Source organism: Astyanax mexicanus, chromosome 7 (assembly GCF_023375975.1).
Source record: "Astyanax mexicanus isolate ESR-SI-001 chromosome 7, AstMex3_surface, whole genome shotgun sequence".
NCBI classification, from domain to species: domain Eukaryota; kingdom Metazoa; phylum Chordata; class Actinopteri; order Characiformes; family Acestrorhamphidae; genus Astyanax; species Astyanax mexicanus.
In genome coordinates, this window is record NC_064414.1 from 14,026,026 (window position 1) to 14,053,187 (window position 27,162).

A 27,162-nucleotide genomic window follows, 5' to 3' on the forward strand; every position below is an offset into this window, starting at 1 on the left:
AAGAAAATTTCAACACTGAGGCAAGAATAGACTGTAGTGAGGATTTAGGAGAAGCAAGTACATCTTCTCAGGCTGATCAAGCTATTAATTCTGTGAACTGTGAATTGGAGAGTGTTGATAGGGCAACTCTTGAACGTAAACTTGCATCTTTATTTCTGTGCATGCAAACCGTTTTGCATGTTTCCAAGTATGCAATTCAGAAAATAATTGAACTTCGTGATATTTTGTACTTTTCAAAGGTACTTTCTTTTGAAACCATCAAAGAAGTATTGGTCAAGCAGAAAGTTGATCTAGATCCTGGAATTTTCCAGGAAATTGGTAATGCTCTTTTTGAAACCAATGTTATCCAGCAGACCACATCAGTGAAAGGGAGTTTGTCAAGTGATTATAGAAGAAATTTGTTTTTCAAAGAGCATTTTTCTGTTGTGGAGCCAACAGAGTATCTCTACGACAGGACACGTAAAAATCACTTTGTTTATGTGTCGATTTACCAAGCACTTGAACGCTTGTTACGTCACCCAGCTCTTCTGGATAAAATCTCATTCAGGCAACAGTCTTTCCGTGGACATTTTGAGTCTTTCCAAGATGGTTGTTACTATAAACAAAACATACTTCTAGGTGAGAGTAACCTGACAATTTCTTTGGGATTATATATTGATGAATTTGAAGCTTGCAATCCGCTTGGTACATCAAGGAAAATTCATAAGATTGTGGCTGTTTATTGGGTCCTTCTGAATCTGCCTGCCAAATATCGCTCAGGACTTCAGTCCATACAGCTTGCTGTTCTTGGGAAGAAAGATTATGTCTCTCTCTTTGGGTATGATAAGTTTCTTGACCCACTTATAAAAGATGTAAAGTGTTTAGAACAGACAGGCATTTTTGTCCCTGCTCTGGACCAGAATTTGAAGGGAACAATCTTTTGTGTTTGTGCTGACAACTTAGGAGCACACAGTTTAGCAGGCTTTCAGGAAAGCTTCAACACTGAAAAATGTTGTAGATTTTGTTTAATCAGTAAAAATGAAATAAAATCTACTGAAGTCAGTGATTTCAAATTAAGAACTGTTGAGGATCACAACTCTTTTGTGAAGGAAGTGCAGAGTAATGTACGTGTGCAAAGCGTTAATGGTGTGAAGAGGGAATAAGCATTTGACTTTTTTCCATCCAGTCACAGGTTTTCCTCCTGATGTGCTCCATGACTTTTTTGAGGGCATTGTGCCCATTGAACGGATTGTGTGTTTAAAGGATTTAATTTCAAAAGGATTCATTTCGTTAGAGCAATTGAACAACTGCATTAAGTCCTTCCCATACAAAAATTCAGACAGGGTTAACAAACCGAAAGTCATAGCCAAAACAAGTTTTCTCAAGGGAACCCTAAGTGGGAATGCACATGAAATTGTCTAGAATCCCAGAAAATGAACCATCTTGGGAGATTCTTATGGACTTGAAAGTCATTGTAGAGATGGTTCTCGCCACTAAATTCTCAGAAGAAACTCTCTTCTACTTGGAGAGCAAGATCTTGGATCATCGTAATTTGTTGACAAACATTTCCTGATTTGACTCTTCGTCCAAAACATCACTTTGTTGATCATTACCCCTGGTTAATTCGTTGTTTTGGGCCATTAGTGTCTCTTTGGACAATGCGATTCGAAGCGAAGCACAGTTACTTACTTCAAGTTCTGCATGATACTCACAACTTCAAGAATGTTCTTCTTACACTTGCCATGAAACACCAACAAATGATGGCATACCATCTAGATGGTCATGACCTTTTCAAACAGTCATTGTATGTGGAGAGTGCAAAAGTTTTTTCAACTAGTTCCTTGCAAGCACAAGTTAAGTCAGCAATACAGAGGAAATACCCAAATACAACCACAGTGTCTTTTTCATCTGATGTTCATTTACATGGAGTCCGATATATGGCTGACATGATCCTCTCTGCAGGACAGTGTTGTGGATTGCCAGAGTTTTACCAAATCTTGAACTGTGTAGTGGATCCCAATGATTTGCCATTCCTTTGCAAGAAACTGGTATCTTGAACATTTTAGGTCTTTTGAGATTCAAAAAAGCAGTTGTGGTGAAATTCATGTCCTTGATCCTAAAATGTTAAATGATTTCCACCCCCTGACAGCTTACAAAGTTGGAACTAAACTGCTTGTGACACCAAAAGTGTTCTTACTTCATTAGAGTATTTACAGTGGGGAAAAAAAAGAATTTAGTCAGCCACTGATTGTGCAAGTTCTTCTACTTAAAAAGGTGAGATATGTCTGTAATTTTCATCATAGACACACTTCAACTAGGACAGACAAAATAAGAAAAAAAACAGGAAAACACATTGTAGGATTTTTAAATAATTTATTTATAAGTTATGGTGGAAAATAAGTATTTGGTCAAAAACAAAAGTTAAACTCAGTACTTTGTTACATAACCTTTGTTGGCAATGACGTTTCCTGTAAGACTTCACCAGGTTTGCACGCACTGTTGCTGGTATTTTGGCCCACTCCTCCATGCAGATTTCCTCTACAGCAGTGATGTTTTGGGGCTGTCACTGAGCAAATTTTCTATGGGGTTGAGGTCTGGAGACTGGCTAGGCCTCACCAGGACTTTAAAATACTTTTTACAAAACCACTTCTTTGTTGACCGAACGGTGTGTTTGGGATTATTGGCATGCTAAAAGACCCAGGCATGTTCCATCTTCAATGCTCACTGAGGTTTTGGCTTAAAATCTTACGATACAAGACTCTGTTCATTCTTCCCTTAACACAGATCAGTTGTTCTGTCCCCTTTGAAGAAAAAACAGCCCAAAGCACGATGTTTTCACCCCCATACTTCACAGTAGGTATGGTGCAACTCAGAATTCTTCTTCTTCCCAACATGCCCAGTTAAGTTTTCAACAAAAAGTTCTCTCTGCAGGTCATTCCTCAGGTCCCTCTGTGTAGTTATGGAATTATTGCTCACCGTTCTCATGATCATTTTGACCCCACAGGATGAGATCTTTCATTGGGCCCCAGATAGAGGGAGATTATCAATGGCCTTCCCCTCCCACAGTTAATTTATTCACACCAACATGTAAATTCAATCTTCCCAGCCTGGTGCAGGTCAACAATTTTCTTCCTGGTGTCCTTCAACAGCTCTTTGGTCTTGGCCATGGTTAAGTTTGGAGTCTGACTGTTTGAGGATGTGGACAGGTCTTTTATACAGATAACGAGGTCAAACGAGTGGAGGACAGAAAAGCTTCTTAAAGAAGAAGTTACAGGTCTGTGAGAGACATAAATCTTGATTGTTTGTTTCTGACCAAATACTTATTTTCCACCATAATTTACAAATAAAATCTTTAAAAATCCTACAATGTGATTTCCTGGATTTTTTTTTTTCTTATTTTGTCTCTCATAGTTGAAGTGTATCTATGATTAAAATTACAGACTTTACAGATATCTCAACTTTCTAAGTAAGAGAACTTGCACAATCAGTGGCTGACTAAATCCTTTTTCCCCCCACTGTATTCTTGTAGTTGTAGTTGTCGTGTACTTTTTGGACACTTAGACTTGTTAATAAGTAATACAAAAGTAAAAACTTTGCAGTTTAGAGAAATGTAATAAAACTTTGTAAATATTTTGCTTTGTCATTCTGAGAGCTGTCTTGGTCTTACAGATGATTATGATGTAGATACACATAGCGGTTCAGGGAGAATTCAGATAATTGAGGTTTCAAAACTTGTACATACATGCATTTGTGAATTATTTTTGAAAAGAGGTTGAAGCATGGAAGTTACCCTTAACCTCTTGACAAAAATTATTTATTTATATGGTAGATGTGAATTGCCAGTTTCCCTCACTGTTTCTTTCTCTTTTATTGTCATTTCTTAGGATTCTATTTAGTTTTTTCTTTTTTTGACCTTCAAAATGTTGCTCCGGATTTACATTTCTGATGCCAATGTCAGGCGATTTCTGCTGATCGAGGTACCCACGTCTGTGGACCAATTGAAGACTTTGTTAGAGGAAAAGTTACAACTAAAGAAAGGATTTGAGTTGCAGTTTGAAGACCCAGACTTTGATAATGCACTGTGTAACTTGCACAGCATTGACGAGTTGCCAGCAGAAAAGGCTGTCCTAAGGGTAGTTTGGGCAATAGAGCCATCTTCATCAGTGCAGGACATATCAGATGCAAGCTCAGTCTCCTCTCTGGACACAGCAAGTAGGTCAAGTTCATTTGGTTCAATCCAAAGCCCAACAAACTTGCGAAATGTTGCACAGTGGCCTTCCCCCTTTGATGTGCCTACATTTTCACTTGATGTTGAGCTTAGGCTGCAAAAGGCTAATGAGATCTATAAGGAGACAAAGAAACCATTGAATGTCCGCAGAGACATGAAGTCTGAAATATTGAACAAGCTTGCACAGACCATTTTTGAGATCAAAGCATATCCTGATGCATGTGAGATTGAGTCAGTTGCATCTGCTCTGGTACAGAAACATCCATGTCTTACAGAACCTGGTGCTGGTTCAGGTTGGGATGGCTGGATGATGAGCATTAAATTTAAACTTGGCAACTACCGGGCTAAATTGCGGGATGCTGGATGCTCTGAAGTAAATATCAACCGCAAAAGAGAAAGGGGTCAGGTAGAAGGGCTGAAGGGACGCATGAAGAAGTCTAAAAGAGCAGAAGTCAACTTTTTACCTGATCATCCAGCAGGCCAGTCAGATGAGTCTCTTGAGAAAGAAAGAGTCTCCATTGTTGAAGAAACTCGGAAAAAGAGAATAGATGCAACACTTGTTCGTCAGAAGATGGAAGCAACATTCTCACTGCGGCGCAAGGAGGTCGTAGAGGTTGAACCACTTGTTGAAGAGATCAGGGAAAGGTGGCCTGCGCTTTTTTATGAGGATGAGGTAAGTGATCATATAATTTAATTGTGGTATTTAAAGATGTTATCTAATGATCCATTGTAGTAATTTAAACTTACCAGGTAGTTTTCTGTGTTTCTTTGTTTGTTTGTTTGTGTAAGCAGATCTGCAGAGAGTTCTTTCGAATCACAAACATCCATCTACATCCATCTAATCGCTAGACAAATATACAGCACCCCTCCTGAAGCTGTACCGAAGGCGAAGAGAGGCATTTGGGCAGGAAATGAAGATTCTTTTGGAGAATTTGGATGAACAGGTATTGTTCCATCAAAGTTCAGTATGCATTTTTTTTGCTGCAGTTAAAAGAACATTTGCATTGCCACTTATTCATTCTATTTATTTTACAGAATTAAAACAGCTGTTTAGACTGTGATGTGTGTGAATATGCCAGTAGTGCTCTAAAATGTTAGATTCCATTGAAGAATAATGTTTTTGTATTAGAAAAGTTCAGAGTAGGTTTTTGCCTTCTCCTGTAAAATTACATGCAGTTACATGCAGTGAATACTGTAATAGGCACCAACATTCAAAAATTTGGTTGATTGGCTGATTGTTAATTGTCCCCTGTGCTTGAGTGTATTTCTGCTGATATTCATAACATTTAGAGTTTCCTTAATACGGTAAACTCTAAACACGCTCTCTTTTTTTGTATATATTTTTTTCTTTTCCCAGGTGAATAATATTGTTGCCAGTCGACAAAGAACAGCTCTTGAGGGATTGCCACTTTTTCTGCGGGAAAATCCATCCAGTTTACTGAAGAAATGTCTGGTAAGTACCTTTCCCTATGCAGGTCTGCTTAGTTCTTTCTGTGCCTTTTATGTATTTTATTTTATTATTTTTTTATTATTATTTATTTCAGGACACAGATGCTGAGGACAACTACACCAAATATGTAAAGATTGGAATTGTTTCTCTGCTGAAAGATGATGTGGCTGCTGCAGCGTCCCTGCCAGATGTCACAAACATTGCAATAATACTGGAAGAGGCTGTTGTTCTCCGGGATATTGCTGATCTGCCAACAGCATTTGCGTATTTGTTTGGTCTTCTGTACTCCATTAATATGGAATATCCCAAAGAACTCAAGTACACCTTTGAGGCGATGCAGAAGATTTTCATGGATCTTGGTGGTTCTTGCTCTGCAAGAGTGCAGTCGCTGAAGATTAAACTTTGCTAGGTGGACAGACTTTACATACTAAATCTTCCACTCCACCCTTTGTCACTGAACTCTATTTTTTGGCCATCCCAAATTGTTTTGCATTACACAGCTCTAATGTTTTAATAACTAACTAGAGTAGTTCAGCTTGCAGGTTTGCAAAGCATTATAGTTGTGTTTACGTTATGTTGTGACTGTCGCAGTTTAAGAAGCCTCCAACAGTTTATTAATGTTAGTGTTCTAACTGGCAACACTTTAAGAACTGTTTTGTTGACTGGCAATATGAAAGTTGAAAGTTTTTGGGACACGAATGCTGAGGACAGCTACAAGATACACATGTCGGAATACTTCATGTATGGTTTGCAACATCCCAGGTTAGTTGACACAAACATTGCAACAATCCTGGAAGAGCTCAGGCACAGCTTGGATATCGTTTTAGGATATCGTTTTAGGGGAGTGCAGTCCCTAAAGATTACAGTTTGCTATGTGGACAGACTTTACATGCTTATCCCTCCCCGCCACCCTTTGTCACTGGACCTCTCTGTTTTCTGAATGCTACAAGTTGTTTTACATTACACAAGACTAAATTACACAGCTCTTATTGTTTCAGTAATGAAAGTTCAAAATCTGAGTAGTTTTATTAATGGCTTTTTGTGGGGGTTTTTTTGTTTGTTTGTTTTTATTACCAATAGTGTACATGTAAGTTTTTCTGTCAAAAAGCTGTCACTGTGATCTGCGCATTGCCAGCGGACAATGCTGCGTTCTGTCTGAGTCTGAGAAAGCACAATTGGCCATGCTCTCTCTGTGTTGAAGATGGTGCTCTCTCAGTCGTTCCTAATTACATTACATTACATTACATTACATTTCATTTGGCAGACGCTTTTGTCCAAAGCGACTTACAATAAGGAAGTACAAAAGTAATAGGAATTTAGATAACCCATTTTTAGATAGGGCTTGAAGGAGGTCGAAGGGAAATAAAGGGATAGAGAAGTGAAGGAGGGGAAGAAGGAAATGAGGTTAGAAGTAGTTAGTGTGTTAGAGGTGTTAGAAGAGTAAGTGCTCTTTGAAGAGCTCTGTCTTCAGGAGTTTCTTAAAGATAGTGAGAGATTCTCCTGATCTGGTAGTGGAAGGTAGTTTGTTCCACCATTGGGGAACTCTGTATGAGACCAGTCTGGATTGCTTTGTGTGGATTGTGTTTGGCAAAGCGAGGCGACGTTCATTGGAGGAGCGCAGCGGCCGGGAGGTAGCGTAAGCCTTCAGAAGTGAGTGCAGGTAGGAAGGAGCCTGTTCTGTCATCACCTTGTAGGCGATTGTAAGAGTATTGAATTTGATGCGAGCATCAACTGGTAGCCAGTGGAGCTCAATGAGCAGCGGGGTGACATGTGCCCGTTTTGGTTGGTTGAGAATGACAGGTATAGCTGGGTGTCATTAGCAAAGCAATGGTAGGAAAAGCCATGTGAGTGGATAACCTGACCAAGAGAGGCAGTGTATATTGAGAAGAGAAGGGGACCCAGTACCGAACCCTGGGGAACCCCAGTGGATAGGGAGTGGGCTGAGGACAGCTGTCCTTGCCACGACACCTTGAACGAGCGCCCAGTGAGGTATGATCTAAACCATGACAGCACATTGTCTGAGATCCCCATGTTTGAAAGTATAGTTAGGAGGAAGTCGTGGTTGACCGTGTCGAAGGCGGCCGAAGGTCCAGCAGAATGAGCACTGAGGACTGGCCTGCAGCTCTAGCAGTTTTCAACGCTTCAGTCACAGACAACAGAGCCGTCTCGGTAGAGTGTCCTTTTTTGAATCCAGATTGGTTCTGGTCCAGGAGGTCATTCTGGGAGAGGAAGCCAGAGACCTAATTTAAAACTGCTCTCTTGAGTGTTTTAGAGAGAAAGGGTAGTAGTGAGACCGGTCTGTAGTTATCAACCTGGGCAGGGTTGAGAGAAGGCTTTTGTTTGTTTGTCAGGACAGGCCTTTTTTTGCTTGTTTGTATTGGAGCCAAGTTGCTACCCTGTGATGGTAGTGAGGTGGTGGCTGGCTTTTCATGTATTTGAAGAGGCATGCTAGTCTTTACGCTCCTGTTGCTAGTTATGGGGGGAGTTCATATAAGAGGGATTAGGTAATCTGCCTTCTAGATTGGGAGAAAAGTGGTAAAAAAAAATTGGATATAAATGTAGATATGTGTTTTACCAAGCAGATTGAATTTTATAACAGTTGGTATGTGAAGAGTTGTAAAATGCACTACCTGTTACATTGTGACAGCTTTTTGTACAATTGTTAAACTTTTTATGTTTTTGTACTGCCTTAATAGAATAGTATGGTGAATTATAAAATCCAGTTCACACATTTTCCGCAGTGCTGCCAAACCAAAATAGCATAATTCAACCTGGGAAAATATATGTTCGAAATCTGCTTAACAATATACTTTAAAGCAGTAAAAAAATTAGGAGTAAACTTCATTGTTCGTGTAACACGACACGCAGTGTAAACGGTTTGCTGTTGGTTTAAATAATTTGTCAGTTGGCTTTTAAATATGATTTTTGTCATATTTTATATTTGTGTGGATTGAAGTATTTTTTTCACCAATCTATTCAAAGGCTTGGAACAATTGAAAATGATTGTTTTATGTTTTATGAAGTTTATGATTTTACAGTGAATATTCTAAAGGGCATCTGATTACATTATGCCTTAACTTTAAGGAGCAGCTCAGTCCAAAGCTCAGTTGGTTGTTCAATCACTGAAAAGAATGCTCTTATGCTTTAATAAATATTTTCTTAATGTTTCATCTAGTGTATAGAGTGTATTGTTTAGTACAATAATTAATTTTCTTAATTAATTCATATTAAGTTAAACATCTAGTTTCATATTTTTAAGTTGCGATAACTTTTGTTATGCCAACTAACATTGCTTTGTCCTGTAGTTCATTTAATAGACAAAACAATTTATGTTAGGTGAACTCATAATTTAACTTGATATTTTGAGTTGGGCAGACTTTTGAGCTAAAAGTTGAATTTACTCAAAAAGTCACTTGTAATAAGTTGACATTTTTTTTAGTTTGCTGAACTTATTTTTTTTACAGTGTAGGTTCTGGGGTTTGATAACAGATGGATGGAGTTGTGCTGGTTAGATTAGTAGGTTCTGGGGTTTGATAACAGATGGATGGAGCTGTGCTGGTTAGATCAGTAGGTTCTGGGGTTTGATAACAGATGGATGGAGCTGTGCTGGTTAGATCAGTAGGTTCTGGGGTTTGATAACAGATGGATGGAGCTGTGCTGGTTAGATTAGTAGGTTCTGGAGTTTGATAACAGATGGATGGAGCTGTGCTGGTTAGATTAGTAGATTCTGGTGTTTTATAACAGATGGACAGTGCTGTGCTGGTTAGATTAGTAGGTTCTGATAACTGATGGATGATGCTATGCTGGTTAGATTAGTAAATTCTGGGGTTTGATAATAGATGGATGGTGCTGTGCTGGTTAGATCAGTAGGCTCTGAGGTTTGATAACAGATGGATGGAGCTGTGATGGTTAGATTATTAGGTTGTGGGGTTTGATAACAGATGGATGGAGCTGTGCTGGTTAGCTTAGTAAGTTCTGATAACTGATGGACGATGCTATGGTGGTTAGATTAGTAGGTTCTGGGGTTTGATAATAGGTGGATGGAGCTGTGCTGGTTAGATTAGTAGGTTCTGGGGTTTGATAATAGGTGGATGGAGCTGTGCTGGTTAGATTAGTAGGTTCTGGGGTTTGATAATAGGTGGATGGAGCTGTGCTGGTTAGATTAGTAGGTTCTGGGGTTTGATAATATATGGATGGAGTTGTGCTGGTTAGATTAGTAGGTTCTGGGGTTTGATAACAGATGGATGGAGCTGTGCTGGTTAGATTAGTAGGTTCTGTGGCTTGATAACAGATGGATGGAGCTGTGCTGGTTAGATTAGTAGGTTGTGGGGTTTGATTATAGATGGATGGAGCTGTCGTGGTTAGATTAGTAGGATCTGGGGTTTCATAACAGATGGTAGAGCTGTACTGATTAGATTAGTAGGTTCTGGGGTTTGATAATAGAGGGATGGAGCTGTGCTGGTTAGATTAGTAGGTTCTGGAGGTTGATAATAGATGGACAGTGCTGTGCTGGTTAGATTAGTAGGTTCTGGGGTTTCATAACAGATGGTAGAGCTGTACTGGTTAGATTAGTAGGTTCTGGGGTTTGATAACAGATGGATGATGCTGTGCTGGTTAGATTAGTAGGTTCTGGGGTTTGATATCTGATGGATGATGCTATGATGGTTAGATTAGTAGGTTCTGGGGTTTGACAATAGAGGGATGGAGCTGTGCTGGTTAGATTAGTAGGTTCTGGGGTTTCCTAACAGATGGTAGAGCTGTACTGGTTAGATTAGTAGGTTCTGGTGTTTTATAACAGATGGATGGAGCTGTGCTGGTTAGATTAGTAGGTTCTGGGGTTTGATAACAGATGGATGGAGCTGTGCTGGTTAGATCAGTAGGTTCTGGGGTTTGATAACAGATGGATGGAGCTGTGCTGGTTAGATTAGTAGGTTCTGGGGTTTGATAACAGATGGATGGAGCTGTGCTGGTTAGATCAGTAGGTTCTGGGGTTTGATAACAGATGGATGGAGCTGTGCTGGTTAGATCAGTAGGTTCTGGGGTTTGATAACAGATGGATGGAGCTGTGCTGGTTAGATTAGTAGGTTCTGGGGTTTGATAACAGATGGATGGAGCTGTGCTGGTTAGATCAGTAGGTTCTGGAGTTTGATAACAGATGGATGGAGCTGTGCTGGTTAGATTAGTAGATTCTGGTATTTTATAACAGATGGACAGTGCTGTGCTGGTTAGATTAGTAGGTTCTGATAACTGATGGATGATGCTATGCTGGTTAGATTAGTAAATTCTGGGGTTTGATAATAGATGGATGGTGCTGTGCTGGTTAGATCAGTAGTCTCTGAGGTTTGATAACAGATGGATGGAGCTGTGATGGTTAGATTAGTAGGTTGTGGGGTTTGATAACAGATGGATGGAGCTGTGCTGGTTAGCTTAGTAAGTTCTGGGGTTTGATAATAGGTGGATGGAGCTGTGCTGGTTAGATTAGTAGGTTCTGGGGTTTGATAATAGGTGGATGGAGCCTTGCTGGTTAGATTAGTAGGTTCTGGGGTTTGATAATAGGTGGATGGAGTTGTGCTGGTTAGATTAGTAGGTTCTGGGATTTGATAACAGATGGATGGAGCTGTGCTGGTTAGATTAGTAGGTTCTATGGTTTGATAACAGATGGATGGAGCTGTGCTGGTTAGATTAGTAGGTTGTTGGGTTTGATTATAGATGGATGGAGCTGTCGTGGTTAGATTAGTAGGATCTGGGGTTTCATAACAGATGGTAGAGCTGTACTGATTAGATTAGTAGGTTCTGGGGTTTGATAATAGAGGGATGGAGCTGTGCTGGTTAGATTAGTAGGTTCTGGAGGTTGATAATAGATGGACAGTGCTGTGCTGGTTAGATTAGTAGGTTCTAGGGTTTCATAACAGATGGTAGAGCTGTACTGGTTAGATTAGTAGGTTCTGGGGTTTGATAACAGATGGATGATGCTGTGCTGGTTAGATTAGTAGGTTCTGGGGTTTGATATCTGATGGATGATGCTATGATGGTTAGATTAGTAGGTTCTGGGGTTTGACAATAGAGGGATGGAGCTGTGCTGGTTAGATTAGTAGGTTCTGGGGTTTGATAATAGATGGATGGAGCTGTGCTGGTTAGATTAGTAGGTTCTGGGGTTTCCTAACAGATGGTAGAGCTGTACTGGTTAGATTATTAGGTTCTGGGGGTTGATAACAGATGGATGATGCTGTGCTGGTTAGATTAGTAGGTTCTGGGGTTTGATATCTGATGGATGATGCTATGATGGTTAGATTAGTAGGTTCTGGGGTTTGATAACAGATGGATGGAGCTGTGCTGGTTAGATTAGTAGGTTCTGGGGTTTGATAACTGATGGATAATGCTATGCTGGTTAGATTAGTAGGTTCTGGGGTTTGATAATAGGTGGATGGAGCTGTGCTGGTTAGATTAGTAGGTTCTGGGGTTTGATAACTGATGGATAATGCTATGCTGGTTAGATTAGTAGGTTCTGGGGTTTCATAATAGAGGGATGGAGCTGTGCTGGTTAGATTAGTAGGTTCCGGGGGTTGATAATAGATGGACAGTGCTGTGCTGGTTAGATTAGTAGGTTCTGGGGTTTGATAATAGATGGATGTAGCTGTGCTGGTTAGATTAGTAGGTTCTGGGGTTTGATAACAGATGGATGGTGCTGTGCCGGTTAGATTAGTAGGTTCTGGGGTTTGATAACAGATGGATGGTGCTGTGCCGGTTACATTAGTAGGTTCTGGGGTTTGATAACAGATGGATGTTGCTGTGCAGGTTACATTAGTAGGTTCTGGGGTTTGATAACAGATGGATGTTGCTGTGCTGGTTAGATTAGTAGGTTCTGGGGTTTGATAACAGATGGTAGAGCTGTGTTGATTAGATTAGTAGGTTCTGGGGTTTGATAACAGATGGTAGAGCTGTACTGGTTAGATAAGTAGGTTCTGGGGTTCGATATCTGACGGATGATGCTATGATGGTTAGATTAGCAGGTTCTGGGGTTTGACAATAGAGGGATGGAGCTGTGCTGGTTAGATTAGTAGGTTCTGGGGTTTCCTAACAGATGGTAGAGCTGTACTGGTTAGATTAGTAGGTTCTGGGGTTTGATAATAGGTGGATGGAGCTGTGCTGTTTAGATTAGTAGGTTCTGGGGTTTGATAACTGATGGATGATGCTATGCTTGTTAGATTAGTAGATTCTGGGGTTTGATAATAGGTGGATGGAGCTGTGCTGGTTAGATTAGTAGGTTCTGGGGTTTGATAACTGATGGATGATGCTATGCTTGTTAGATGAGTAGGTTCTGGGGTTTGATAATAGGTGGATGGAGCTGTGCTGGTTAGATTAGTAGGTTCTGGGGTTTGATAACTGATGGATGATGCTATGCTTGTAAGATTAGTAGGTTCTGGGGTTTGATAACAGATGGATGATGCTGTGCTGGTTAGATTAGTAGGTTCTGGGGTTTGATATCTGATGGATAATGCTATGCTGGTTAGATTAGTAGGTTCTGGGGTTTCATAATAGAGGGATGGAGCTGTGCTGGTTAGATTAGTAGGTTCCGGGGGTTGATAATAGATGGACAGTGCTGTGCTGGTTAGATTAGTAGGTTCTGGGGTTTGATAATAGATGGATGTAGCTGTGCTGGTTAGATTAGTAGGTTCTGGGGTTTGATAACAGATGGATGGTGCTGTGCCAGTTAGATTAGTAGGTTCTGGGGTTTGATAACAGATGGATGGTGCTGTGCAGGTTACATTAGTAGGTTCTGGGGTTTGATAACAGATGGATGTTGCTGTGCAGGTTACATTAGTAGGTTCTGGGGTTTGATAACAGATGGATGTTGCTGTGCAGGTTACATTAGTAGGTTCTGGGGTTTGATAACAGATGGATGTTGCTGTGCTGGTTAGATTAGTAGGTTCTGGGGTTTGATAATAGATGGATGGAGCTGTGCTGGTTAGATTAGTAGGTTCTGGGGTTTGATAACAGATGGTAGAGCTGTGTTGATTAGATTAGTAGGTTCTGGGGCTTGATAACAGATGGATGATGCTGTGCTGGTTAGATTAGTAGGTTATGGAGGTTGATAATAGATGGACAGTGCTGTGCTGGTTAGATTCGTAGGTTCTGGAGGTTGATAATAGATGGACAGTGCTGTGCTGGTTAGATTCGTCGGTTCTGGGTTTGATAACAGATGGATGGAGCTGTGCTGTTTAGATTAGTAGGTTCTGGGGTTTGATAACTGATGGATGATGCTATGCTGGTTAGATTAGTAGGTTCTGGGGTTTGATAACAGATGGATGGAGCTGTGCTGGTTAGATTAGTAGGTTCTGGGGTTTGATAACTGATGGATGATGCTATGCTGGTTAGATTAGTAGGTTCTGGGGTTTGATAACAGATGGATGGTGCTGTGCTGGTTAGATTAGTAGGTTCTGGGGTTTGATAACAGATGGATGGAGCTGTGAGGGTTAGATTAGTAGGTTCTGGGGTTTGATAACAGATGGTAGAGCTGTACTGGTTAGATTAGTAGGTTCTGTGGTTTGATAATAGGTGGATGGAGCTGTGCTGGTTAGATTAGTAGGTTCTGCGGTTTGATAATAGGGGGATGGAGCTGTCGTGGTTAGATCAGTAGGTTCTGGGGTTTGATAACAGATGGATTGAGCTGTGCTGGTTAGATTAGTAGGTTCTGGGGTTTGATAATAGATGGATGGAGCTGTGCTGGTTAGATTAGTAGGATCTGGGGTTTCATAACAGATGGTAGAGCTGTACTGGTTAGATTAGTAGGTTCTGGAGGTTGATAACAGACAGATGGAGCTGTGCTGGTTAGATTAGTCGGTTTTGGGGTTTGATAACTGATGGACAGTGCTGTGCTGGATAGATTAGTAGGTTCTGGGGTTTCATAACAGACGGATGGAGCTGTGCTGGTTAGATTAGTCGGTTCTGGGGTTTGATAACTGATGGATGATGCTTTGCTGGTAAGATTAGTAGGTTCTGGGGTTTGATAACAGATGGATGGAGCTGTGCTGGTTAGATTAGTAGGTTCTGGGGTTTGATAATAGATGGATGGTGCTGTGCTGGTTAGATCAGTAGGTTCTGGGGTTTGATAACAGATGGATGGAGCTGTGATGGTTAGATTAGTAGGTTGTGGGGTTTGATAACAGACGGATGGAGCTGTACTAGTTAGCTTAGTAGGTTCTGGGGTTTGATAACTGATGGACGATGCTATGCTGGTTAGATTAGTAGGTTCTGGGGTTTGATAATAAATGGATGGAGCTGTGCTGGTTAGATTAGTAGGTTATGGGTTTTGATAATAGGTGGATGGAGCTGTGCTGGTTAGATTAGTAGGTTCTGGGGTTTGATAACAGATGGATGGAGTTGTCCTGGTTAGATTAGTAGGTTCTGGGGTTTGATAACAGATGGATGGAGTTGTCCTGGTTACATTAGTAGGTTCTTGGGTTTGAGAACAGATGGGTGGTGCTGTGCTGGTTAGATTAGTAGGTTTTGGGGTGTGATATTATAAGTGGATTATGGCTATAGTTCACTCCAGTCTTAAGTTATTGACCTCAGAAAACCGGCATGCAGCTATCGCTGCAATGCTCAACCAAAGCCAGGTTAATGTGTGATGCTAACCAGAACAGCGATTAGAAAAGGTCAGGCCACGATGCAGCCACTGCACTGACTATCTTCTTGACTATTTGGCTGAATTTTGGCTCCAGCATAGCTTAATTGCACAAAATGAGGCAGTTTAGCATCCTGCATAAGCAGTGTGTGCAAAAAAAGCATCCTTCACTGTCTTAGTACTTTTCTTGATAAAAGGTATGGTAAATTTCTCTGTTTTTAAGCTTTCTTCAGTGTAAAACTGCACGGGAATGTACATGATCCTATTAACACTAGAAGCAGCAATATCTACGCATTAGATAAGTGTGCTGCTAGAGAAAAAGCCTGGAGATTTTTAATTTTACCTCACCACTCATTAGAAAATGCCCAAAAATCTGCTCCAACAGGCAAGTAATTCACAGTAATATCCAATGTCAGTTTGGAAGAACATAAAGTTTGAATCCCTTTCCAGAGCCTGGCCAATTGCTCTGTACCCTACTGTAGTGTATAGTCCTTTTCACTTAAACCAAGACATGATAAAATACCTTCCACAAAAGTTTTGTCTTTTCAGTCTGCTGTGTGGGATGTGCTGCTGAAACTCACGTGGGTTTCTCATTAGTGATGAGCACTTTGACTTTGTTAAGGGCTTTCTTTGCACCAGTTGGCTGGACAGCAGCAGGTTTGCTGTGGGCGGGGCTAGAGTGGGGGCTGGCGATGTAAACCTTCTTGCCAGCGCTGCCTGGGGCCTTGGAGGGGGAGAAGTCTGTGATGAAGACGATTCCCTCGCTGGTCAGCACTGAAAGAATGAAAAAATAACAAGAAAGGAAAATTATGAAACCAGATTAAATAACCTGACCAAGTTGTACAAAATGCCATTTCAGAATTAAAATAGCTTTTCATAAATGTTTCAGAGTGTGTTTAAAAATAGTCTTGGATCACTCTTGGTGAATACAGTTTATTTCTTGTTTACTGGGTGACGTAACTTCAGCTTGAAAAGCTTTTGATACTGAAATAATGCCATTTAAGTAAAAAAATCACAGGTTAGTGGGGCAAAGAATAGAGTTTTTTATTTTCGTTCAGTCATGGTCAGAATATTAGCATTCGTAAACTTCTATCAGAAAATGCACCACTGCTCCGACAACACTGCTGCAATCACAAACGCAGGGACTTTGATTGTAATGACATTTTTTTCATTGGGCAGATCTAATATTATTCCACGTGGACCAATACAGAGTAGACAAAATTATGGAAAGATTCAACCTTATTTCTGCAGATCTACTTGAACTTGTGCCTTTAAAATTCGTAATAATTTGTGGGTCAGACATCATTTTTGTGAACACAGTCAATGTTTCTCCTTTTAAAAAGTGTGTGCTGTCTTTATTGCCAGCACCTGTTTGTAACAAATACATATTAAAGAGCCATCACAAGAGAGCCCATTTTACCATACATTTTTTTTCCCAAACAATTTGTTCAGCTAATTTCTGGAGATCTGTGTGGCATAATAATCACAATTTTATTTTTAAAGTTTTTTTGCTCAGTAAGCTTCTTTCACACAGTGGCATGATGCAATCTTCCCTTGTACCATACAGCCAAGCTCCTCCCACAACAGCTCAACAGGGGTTAGATCCAGAGACTACGCTGCCACTCCATTACAGTCAGAATTCTGGCTTCTGACTTGTTTTTGGGTAAATTTTCCTGTTGTAGGATGAAAATGGCCCCAATCAAACTCTGCGAACAGGGTACAGCATGGGAGTTGCAAAATCTTGTGGTAGCCTTTCTTTCTCAAGGTACCTTCCACTCTATATAAATCTCCTATTTTTCCACCTTCAAAGCATCCCCAGACCATCAAGCGGCTTCACAGACATCAAATGATCCAAAGAGATGAACCTTTGACTCACCTGTCCACAACAACTTCTTCCAATTTCTGGTGTTGAATGTTTTTTTCACTTTGGCCCATCATAGTCTTTTAATTTTTTTGCACAGTGTGAGATAAGGCTTTTTTTTTTGCCAATTCTAGCATGAAGTCCAGCATTCTAATGCCACCACTGATGCTGCCACTTGATTTGGAAAGGTTCCATTAAGTGCAGCTGTCAGCTGACAACCTGTAAAGCACTTTTGTCTCAAACTGCACATTCTAAGCTAATTTATCTTCTTGCCATGATGACAACAACAGGGCATACAGAGAGGAGGTGAACCATCTAGTGTACTGGGGTAAATCCAACACCCTGGCCCTGAATGTTGATAAGACTAAGGAGATCATCATTGACTTTAGGAGGAGCCAGCCTAGCCATACTCCACTTCTAATCAATGACTAGCAGTTGAGATGGTGAGCAGTACCAAGTTTCTGGGAGTAAATACTTTGACCTGGGCCACTCACATTGAAGCTCTGGTCAAGAGAGCTCATCAACGCATTTGAAATTTGAAAAAGGGTTTCCTACGAATCAATCAGCCTAATAATATTCATAGTTTGGAATAAGAGGTGTACCAGGAGATTGAGGCATTGCTGACAATAGGATGATATGAGAAATAGGTCTCTATAAAAAAAAGGATTTAAATGCAAACATGCTCATTCTTTAAAAATCAACAGATACAGATACAAATGAACAGAAATCTGTGTGAAGTGCAAGAAAGTTTGTGTTTCTTTAGAAAAGAGTAAAATTTGCAGGTGATCATGATAAGCAAAAGTGTACATTTACACTCAGACACGCACCACAGCAATTACACAACTATTTCACCTGATCTTTTACTATTTTAAACTACCTTTGAACGTATTTTCTTTGTTGGCCAAAGAAAAATCAACACACTAGCACTAAAGTTCATCAGTTACTTTCACATCCTATTAGAAACAAACCCTACATTTTGCAACCATTTCATAAACGTGTAAGTGTAAGCATAAGAGTAGCATTATTCATCTTTTATTTCTGCTCAGTTAAACTGGCTAACAGAAATAAGATATTTAATTGGTTATTGATTGGAAATCAGTTAGTAATACAATGTAATGCAGGTGAAAAGGTCAAGCAGTTCGGGTCAGTCTCTAAACTTACAGGCCAGATTGGATGGGTCAAAAGGATCAAAAGAGAAGGAGAGGATGTTTTCAGCATAGCTCTTCTTCCATAACTTGGTCCCTGTATCTCCGTTCCACAGAACTATATAGTTGGGAGGGTGAACAGCCAAAAGTAGGTCACGTGACGCGTCCTGATTCCACAGCCAATCCAGGTCTGGGGAATAATTGTAAAATAACTCATTTATTAACATATTTATGAGTTACATTACTTTACATCTGACTGCAACACAGACAAAAGCATGGACACAAAAAGATGAGTAAATGCAGCGAAGAGGAAAAAGTATCTGATCTTACTTATATTACAAAATTTAAAAAATACTTTCTTAAAAACTGGGCTAAGACTCCTCAATAAGGGTCTTGCTTTGTGCACAATGCTTTCTCCTATTATTGTAAAGGAAGTAATATAACAATAATCCAACACTGTGGCATATTCCTAGCCAAATATGACTACAACATGACATAAATACACACTTGCAATTTTTGGTTGGACAAAATACTATCCTAAAAATAACTGTGAAACAATATTACTGCCATTTTAAGAACACTGATATGATAAAAAAATAACAACATTAAAACCCATTACACATTTTAATGAGGAATAAACTTTAAACATAATAAAGTACCCAGACACTACAAATTGAATTTGATAACAGATGGATGGAGCTGTACTGGTTAGATTAGTAGGTTCTGGGGTTTGATAACAGATGGATGGAGCTGTGCTGGTTAGATTAGTAGGTTCTGGGGTTTGATAACAGATGGATGGAGCTGTACTGGTTAGATTAGTAGGTTCTGGGGTTTGATAACAGATGGATGGAGTTGTGCTGGTTAGATTAGTAGGTTCTGGGGTTTGATAACAGATGGATGGAGCTGTGCAGGTTAGATTAGTAGGTTCTGGGGTTTGATAACAGATGGATGGAGTTGTGCTGGTTAGATTAGTAGGTTCTGGGGTTTGATAACAGATGGATGGAGTTGTGCTGGTTAGATTAGTAGGTTCTGGGGTTTGATAACAGATGGATGGAGCTGTGCAGGTTAGATTAGTAGGTTCTGGGGTTTGATAACAGATGGATGGTGCTGTGCTGGTTAGATTAGTAGGTTCTGGGGTTTGATAACAGATGGATGGTGCTGTTCTGGTTAGATTAGTAGGTTCTGGTGTATGATAACAGATGGATGGTACTGTGCTGGTAAGATTAAAAGTTTCTGGGGTTTGATAACAGATGGATGGTGCTGTGCTGGTAAGATTAAAAGTTTCTGGGGGTTGATAACAGATGGATGGTGCTGTGCTGGTTAAATTAGTAGTAGTATTTAATAAACACACTATACCACATGACCACGTATTTATTTTCATGTTGTTTGCTTATTAAGGAAACAGCATTGCCCATTTGATTTTTTAATTGTTTGCACTATACTGCATTTTGAAATCAGCCTTCCCTCACCCTGGATTGGTTTGGCATGCTCCTGGATCTCACAGTGTGCCATGCCGCTCACCACATCCCATACAATGATTTTGCCTGCAGCATCAGCAGAGGCCAGTCTCAGGGAGTAGGGGGAGCTAAGACTGTGGTGGTAGTTCTCCCTTGACCATTTTACCTAAAGTCAAAACGAAACACAGAGATTATAAGAGACTTAAAGACAGCACTGATGAAAGTTCTAAATTGTCACGTTTTAAAGTAAAACCAAAAAAACTATTATACCTTTTTTAATTAGCAATGAACTTTAAGACAGTGAAACACTTGAAATAGAATATAAATATATATACTTTTTAAATCACAAACCACTTTATTATACCAGCATATTTATGTAACATGCCCTACTTACTTAGAAAAATATAAAGGGCAATACTGATAACAGCAAAACTAATTGAGTTCATATTTCGTATAATAGGCTGACAATTGTGACTGGTCTGAATGAATTTGTCATAAGCACTACCAAAAAAACTGACCCAGGCTTGATTCCTTCTCTCCCAGAGATAGCTCAAACATTTTATGGGTTTTTCAGTTCTTCTAGAAGCAAACCCTGGGTAAGTTAATGAAGTACTGGCTAGCCTGTTGTTTTTCAACCCGGATCTTGAAGCCACCCTACCCTGCACTTTTATTGCTTTACCTTCTTCTAACGCACCTGGCCAACTAATCAGCCCATTAACATGCTTTTTCAGAGCTGCAGCGTGTTTAAGTAGGGAATACACTAAAGCAGGGGTTTTAGGCATTTTAGGCAACAGTATGAAATAAGTGAAGATGAAATAAGACCACCCATTCTTCCCATTTGCCTGCTTGGTAACTCAGAGAAACAAGCCAGCATTGCAGCAGTGAGACACCCAACACACCCACCAACCCACCCCCACCCACCCACACACACACCCACACCCCCCCCACTCACACACCCACTCACACACCCACTCACACACCCACTCACACACCCACTCACACACCCACTCACACACCCACTCACACACCCACTCACACACCCACACAGAGCCTGAAAACGTTAATATAGCATCCAGACCCACCTTTAATCTGTATCTGCAAGCAACCAACTGGGCTAAAATATATTGGTATATAAGGATTTTTTCATGACTCTTGCAACACAGAACTTGATTATAACTAGTTTTGTCAAGTAATAAAATCCACAGACAAAATATGATAGATTAATCATCTTCAACATAACCTCATTTGGCTAGCTTACATACAGGTTACTGCTGGGTTTGTATGTGAAACTCTGTAGTAAGACTTTTCCACTTGTTGTAGGACAACTAGCATGGATTAAAAACTGAAATAAAGGCAAACACACAATGTTCAGAACCTTTTTTGAAGAGTTGGACTTACCAAAAAATGGTTTAGTAGGACAGAAACTAAAACATTAGGAAGAATTAATGTAACAAACCTACTTCAAGTTGTTACGCAGACCCCAAATCTCCACCCTCTAATCAATGCTTAACACTGTTCGTGGTAAATAAACAAGTTTTAGAATGTTTTCACACTGACCTTGACAACATTGGCTTTATGCCTCTCCAGGACTTGAATAGTCTGAGCAGTTTTTGGATCAATGATAAGGATGCTGGAGTGGCATCCCTGAGCAATCAGGCCTTGCCAACCCCTGAGGAAAGTAAAAGAAGCGTTAGAGGAATCACATAGACACAACTGATCGTTGGCCTGTCACAATAACAATTTTCAATACGTCTAAAAAATTATTGCGATAAATGACAATAGTCATTTTAAAGTGGCACTATAGAAAACGCTTTTTTTCCTGCTTCTGGGCTCCCAAAGGAGCTTTAAGACACTGTGGCATATATATCTTAAAAAACAAAAACAAATTTAGTTATCGGCCTGGGACTCTGTGGATTCCGGGAAAACCGCACTAAATATTAAACAGTCCTTTATAAAAAAAAAAACATATAGATTAAAGTAACATTTACATTAATTAAACCTTTTTTTCTCTGAACACAACACAAGGGCACTTGCAGATTCTCTTATTTGATCACATATGTATATGCTACAAAACAAACATTAGCACAAAAACACACGTGTCCATATGATCGAAGACACAGATAGCTCAGCAGGCCAGAGCTCTTGCTATAAATGTATTTTTTAATGTAACTGTCAGACAAATTCTGAGTAAGGAACATCAGCAGGTTGTGTGGGGCTTGAGGCAGGATCTCTCTTGGGGAACAATATATAATCATATTCAATATTCAGCTGAATGAATTGGGCTGGATGGTTGTGCTTTAAATAGGATCTCAGCTTGGTAGTTTTGCCAGCTTTAGTTTCCACTGTTTTGAAACAAACATACCGGCTCATTCGTGCTTAAGGGTTCTCCTCGCCCATTTGGCTTAAAGCCAAAATACTCCCAAAATACTCCCACACCGGAGCCGTGGAATACAGCTTTAAAAACACAGTCCACCTCGGATTGCACTTTTTAAACGTTCTCTACATTTGTTTAGTTTTGAGAAAGTATTATTAGCCTCGAATAAGTTCACTAGCTAACACATTTTCACACACACACTTGTAGAGGCACAGTCACTGCTGCATAAATTCTGAATAAAATCATTTCCTAACTGCTACAGTCATAAAAAAAAGTTTGGGCACCCCTATTAATCTTAATCATTTTTAGTTCTAAACATTTGGGTGTTTGCAACAGCTGTTTCAGTTTGATATATCTAATAACTGATGGACACAGTAATATTTCAGGATTGAAATGAGGATTATTGTACTAACAGAAAATGTGCAATATGCATTAAACCAAAATTTGACCGGTGCAAAAGTATGGGCACCCTTATCATTTTATTGATTTGAATACTCCTAACTACTTTTTACTGACTTACTGAAGCACAAAATTGGTTTGGTAACCTCATTGAGCTTTGAACTTTATAGCCAGGTGTATCCAATCATAAGAAAAGTATTTAAGGTGGCCAATTGCAAGTTGTTCTCCTATTTGAATCTCCTCTGAAGAGTGGCATCATGGGCTCATCAAAACAACTCTCAAATGATCTAATTTTCAACATTGTTCAACATAGTTGTTCAGGGGAAGGATACAAAAAGTTGTCTCAGAGATTTAACCTGTCAGTTTCCACTGTGAGGAACATAGTAAGGAAATGGAAGACCACAGAGACACGCCACAAACAAAGTCGCCTGAGGTGTGCTTTTGCTTTTGCACACTTCAGGCGACTCTGTTTGTGGCGTGCTTGCAGAAATGGCTTCTTTTGCATCACTTTTCCATACAGCTTCTCCTTGTGCAAAGTGCGCTGTATTATTGAACGATGCACAGTGACACCATCTCCAGCAAGATGATGTTGCAGCTCTTTGGAGGTGGTCTGTGGATTGTCCTTGACTGTTCTCACCATTCTTTTTCTCTGCCTTTCTGATTTTTTTCTTGGCCTGCCACTTCTGGCTTAACAAGAACTGTCCCTGTGGTCTTCCATTTCCTTACTATGTTCCTCACAGTGGAAACTGACAGGTTAAATCTCTGAAACAACTTTTTGTATCCTTGTATTGTCAATTAGCAAAACAACCCCAAAGGGAAGTGGTTCTGCAGATGGGGAACACGGACCACTTCTCGGTACCTGTGCTTTCTGGCAGATGTTTTGGTCAATTCTGAATGTTGGTGGTGCTTTCACACTTGTAGCATGAGATGGACTCTACAATCCACACAAGTGGCTCAGGGAGTGCAGCTCATCCAGGACTGCACATCAACGCGAGCAGTAGACAGAAGGTTTGATGAGTCTGTCAGCACAGGGTCCAGAGCATGGAGCCAATTACCATAAGACAGGCCAGTACAGCAGGGGAGGTGGAGGAGGCTGTAGGAGGGGAAACAACCCAGCAGTAGGGACCTCCTCCTTTGTGCAAGGAGGAACAGGAGGAGCAGTGACCTCCAGCAGGCCACAAGGGCCCGACGTCCACAAGTGGGGTACCGAGATGAGATCCTCAGACCCATTGTGAGACCATATGCTGGTGCAGTGGGCCCCTAGGTTCCTTCTGATGCAGAATAATGCTAGACCTCATGTGGCTGGAGTGTGTGAGCAGTTCCTGTAAGATGAAGGCATTGATGCTATGGACTGGCCCACCTGTTCCACAGGCCTGAATACAATCCAGCAAATCTGCACATCATGTCTCATTCCATCCACCAACACCACACTGCACCACAGACTGTCCAGGAGTTGGTTGATGCTTTAATCCAGGTCTGGGAGGAGATTCCTCAGGAGAACATCCACAGCCTCATCAGGAGCAGCCCAGGCATTGTAGGGAGGTCATACAGGCACGTGGAGCCATACACACTACTGAGCCTCATATTATTTTGTTTTAAGGACATTACATCAAAGTTGAATTAGCCTGTACTGTGTTTTTCCACTTTAATGTTTTAACTCCATTGGTTAAAAAAATCGATTTCCATTTTTTTTCTTGTGAATTTATTAGTCAGCACATTCAACTTTGTACAGGACAAGGTAATCAATGAGAACATTTCATTCATTTAGATCTAGGATGTGTTATTTGAGTTTTCCCTTTATTTTCTTTGAGCAGTGTGTGTGTGTGTGTGTGTTTGTGTGTGTATGTATCAGTGGTGTGCAGTGAGGCCCTTCTAACCCTTCAAAGAAGGGGTGACAATAAATGCATGTAAATAATTATATAATTTTTAATCAGGAAATATATATCATAGCTACTGTATGTGCAATAATTTATTTTAGAAATTAACTAAAATAAAAAACAGCAACTAATTCAAACATTAGTCTGTGTTTTTCAGTTGTTACAGGACTCTTATCTGACTGACAGCAACCAATCAAAGCTTTTTAAAAGGCTTCTGTCCCACATGACTGCGTACCCCTTCTCCTGATTTTAAGAATGGTGTAGTAATGAATCTATTAGCAAAGTCGCAGGACAATCTAACCAATCAGATTTATGATTTTCATTCCGGGGGCGGGGCCATGGCTGTCTAACCCCTTCTCGGCGCTGTGTTGAAAGCATTGGTTAGTGTAAAACGGAGCTCATTCTGGATTAGTTCAATAGCTAGCGAACTATTATGGAATTGCGCCTGCAAAAAAGGCTTTTTAAAGGCTGTTCTTCAATGTGAAACTAATTCACAATAATAGGCCGCCTGACTGATGAGGTTTTGTGTGTACTTAATGTTTTGGCTGCTCTGGCGAACTGTAGACATACTAATGAGTGATCTTTGTTGAACGGTTGTACTTGAAGGCATATTAAGCATTTATTGTTGGGTCTATTGTATACTTTTTTTAAGTTGTAGCTGTATTTGTGGGCTGTTGATGTGTATTAAGTCACGACAGAGAATATGTAGTTATTGTAATATTTATCTATGTGTTGGTCGGCCGGCGGCAGGTTGGGGGTGGGGGGTATGGGTGGGTGGTTGCAGAAGGGGTACTCACTATATTCACTGCACGCCACTGGTATGTAATATATATATATATATATATATATATATATATATATATACACACACACACACACACACACACACACACACACACAGACAAAGACATTTTTTTTTTTTTTTTTACATGATGGATTAAGCATTGCTCCTTGGGATGCTCAAAGCTTGGGATATGTTTGTATAACCCTACTCTTTGACCTGTCTGGTGAGTTTCTTCACTGAGGCCAGAACAGGAGTATTTATACTAAGACTAAATTACAAACAGCTGGACTATTCACTGAAATTTTATTTAGGGGGCTGAGAGCAAAAGGGGCTCAATAATTTTGCATGTCACACTTTTCAGATTTCTATCTGATAAAAAATGTTGTAACCATGTATCATTTCCATTCCACTTCATAATTATGTGCGACTTTGTGTTGGTCAATAACTTAAAATCTTCATAAAATACACTTAAGTTTGTGGTTGTGAGACAACAATAACCTGCTTTCGATGTGTCTCATTATTTAACCAGGTTTACTTTCCTTTGTCAGACCTTCACTATTTTCAATCCAGGAAAAATAAAAAAACAAAACCATTAGTTTGATTTTTACATTTTTGTATCTTGTAACAAGTTTTACATCCAGTTTTCAAAAATCTGAGGCGATAGAGGTTGCACTGAGCTACAGGGTGAAGTGAAAACAGGAGGTCTGGCCTTTACAGCACATTCTTCACCCTGAGGAGAGCAGGAATGTGAGTGAGAGAGATCATTAAGGAATTATTTAAGGAAATGTAGGGAAATGAAGAGCTGCATTAGATCTGAGAGCTGCTCTGAGGTATTCGATTTAGACACATAGTTAGCTGCAGACGGACAGCTGCAGACAGACAGGTCGCTGCCGGGCTGTTAGGCCTTACTCACCAGTCCACGGCTGGTTTGTTGTGGGAGTTAAGAGGACCGGTCAGTGTCCGGGCGGCGAGTTTGATGTTGACAGTGAAAGGGATCATCTCTAAACCCAGAAATCTCCAAAAATACGCAGAGTATTACTAAATGATATATACCGAGCTCGATCAGAGCTGTAAACAGGAAGTCACGCGCGCCACTGTGGTGCTCCGGTGGGGAACGGAAGCTGGTGAAAGTGGTTCCTGTCACTACCCGATCTGTTCCCCCTGCCCGATTTGTGCCGTGCATGCGCACTGCAAAATGAGCAGGGGGCACAGATCGGGCAGCCACGGCTGTCAACAGTTTTCGTCGCTGTGAGATCGCTGATCTAGCTTAACTTCCGTTTTCTGAATTCTAGATAGACTGATAGGTATTTAAACTGATTATAATTGGAAAATAATCTGTTAAAATGTATAAGCCTGTGGTGTTTCTATTTATTTATTTTTACATATACCAAGTCTAAACTACTTCACATTGTATTATTTTATCTTTCTGTAATCTAGATAGAGTGGGAGATAAATTACAAACAAAATACAAACATCAGTAATTATTAATCAAGTAATTATTAATAATGTTCTTTGTCCTTGAGCAGTTGATATATAAACTGTGCATTTTACACTGTGTCAATTTAGTATTAACGGGTGTGTAAGACATTGGAAATGTAATTAGTTTACCATTATAACAAACCTGTTTGGGTTATACCCATATCATGGAGGGTGGTCTTTGACCAGTTGTAGTATTTCTCAAGCTAACAAAGAATTTATGTATATAAAAAATAATTTTATTCTTAAAATACACAGCAAATTATTATAAATAACAGGTACAACACATTCATCAAAATATCAGTTTATTTTACTCTCAGAGAAAGCATTTCAGAAACTTTTGCTACTCCTCGGCTGCGTCCAGAAACCCCAAAAGTGTCTCCTTTTTCCTACTGATCCTCCTCCTCTCCTCCGTGACCCGGAAACTGATTTCGGGACGCCATCTTGCCGCCTGTCCGAATACCGTAGGAGACGAAAGAAGCCGCTTAAAATTCTCCTGTAGGAGGC

The 27,162-nt window shown here is 40.1% G+C and overlaps 1 protein-coding gene and 1 long non-coding RNA gene across 2 annotated transcripts in view; one reads left to right on the forward strand and one right to left on the reverse strand.

Moving 5' to 3' along the window:
- The window catches only part of wdr11 (WD repeat domain 11), a 105,375-nt gene extending 79,071 nt beyond the window's left edge, over window positions 1-26,304 (reverse strand). Inside the window, exons 1-5 of the mRNA XM_049481546.1 lie at window positions 26,093-26,304; window positions 21,303-21,414; window positions 19,758-19,911; window positions 18,305-18,478; window positions 15,864-16,056 (exon numbers count right to left, since the gene is read on the reverse strand). Coding sequence (XP_049337503.1) covers window positions 15,864-16,056; window positions 18,305-18,478; window positions 19,758-19,911; window positions 21,303-21,414; window positions 26,093-26,178 — 719 coding nt within the window. The 5' untranslated portion in view covers window positions 26,179-26,304. The remainder of the gene's footprint in view (window positions 1-15,863; window positions 16,057-18,304; window positions 18,479-19,757; window positions 19,912-21,302; window positions 21,415-26,092) is intronic.
- Window positions 9,754-15,144, forward strand: LOC125802973 (uncharacterized). Its single transcript, XR_007440019.1, has 6 exons — window positions 9,754-9,826; window positions 12,058-12,108; window positions 12,973-13,074; window positions 14,652-14,753; window positions 14,805-14,855; window positions 15,060-15,144. It is a non-coding gene; the product is annotated as an uncharacterized LOC125802973 (long non-coding RNA).
- Window positions 26,305-27,162: the final 858 nt, after the last annotated feature.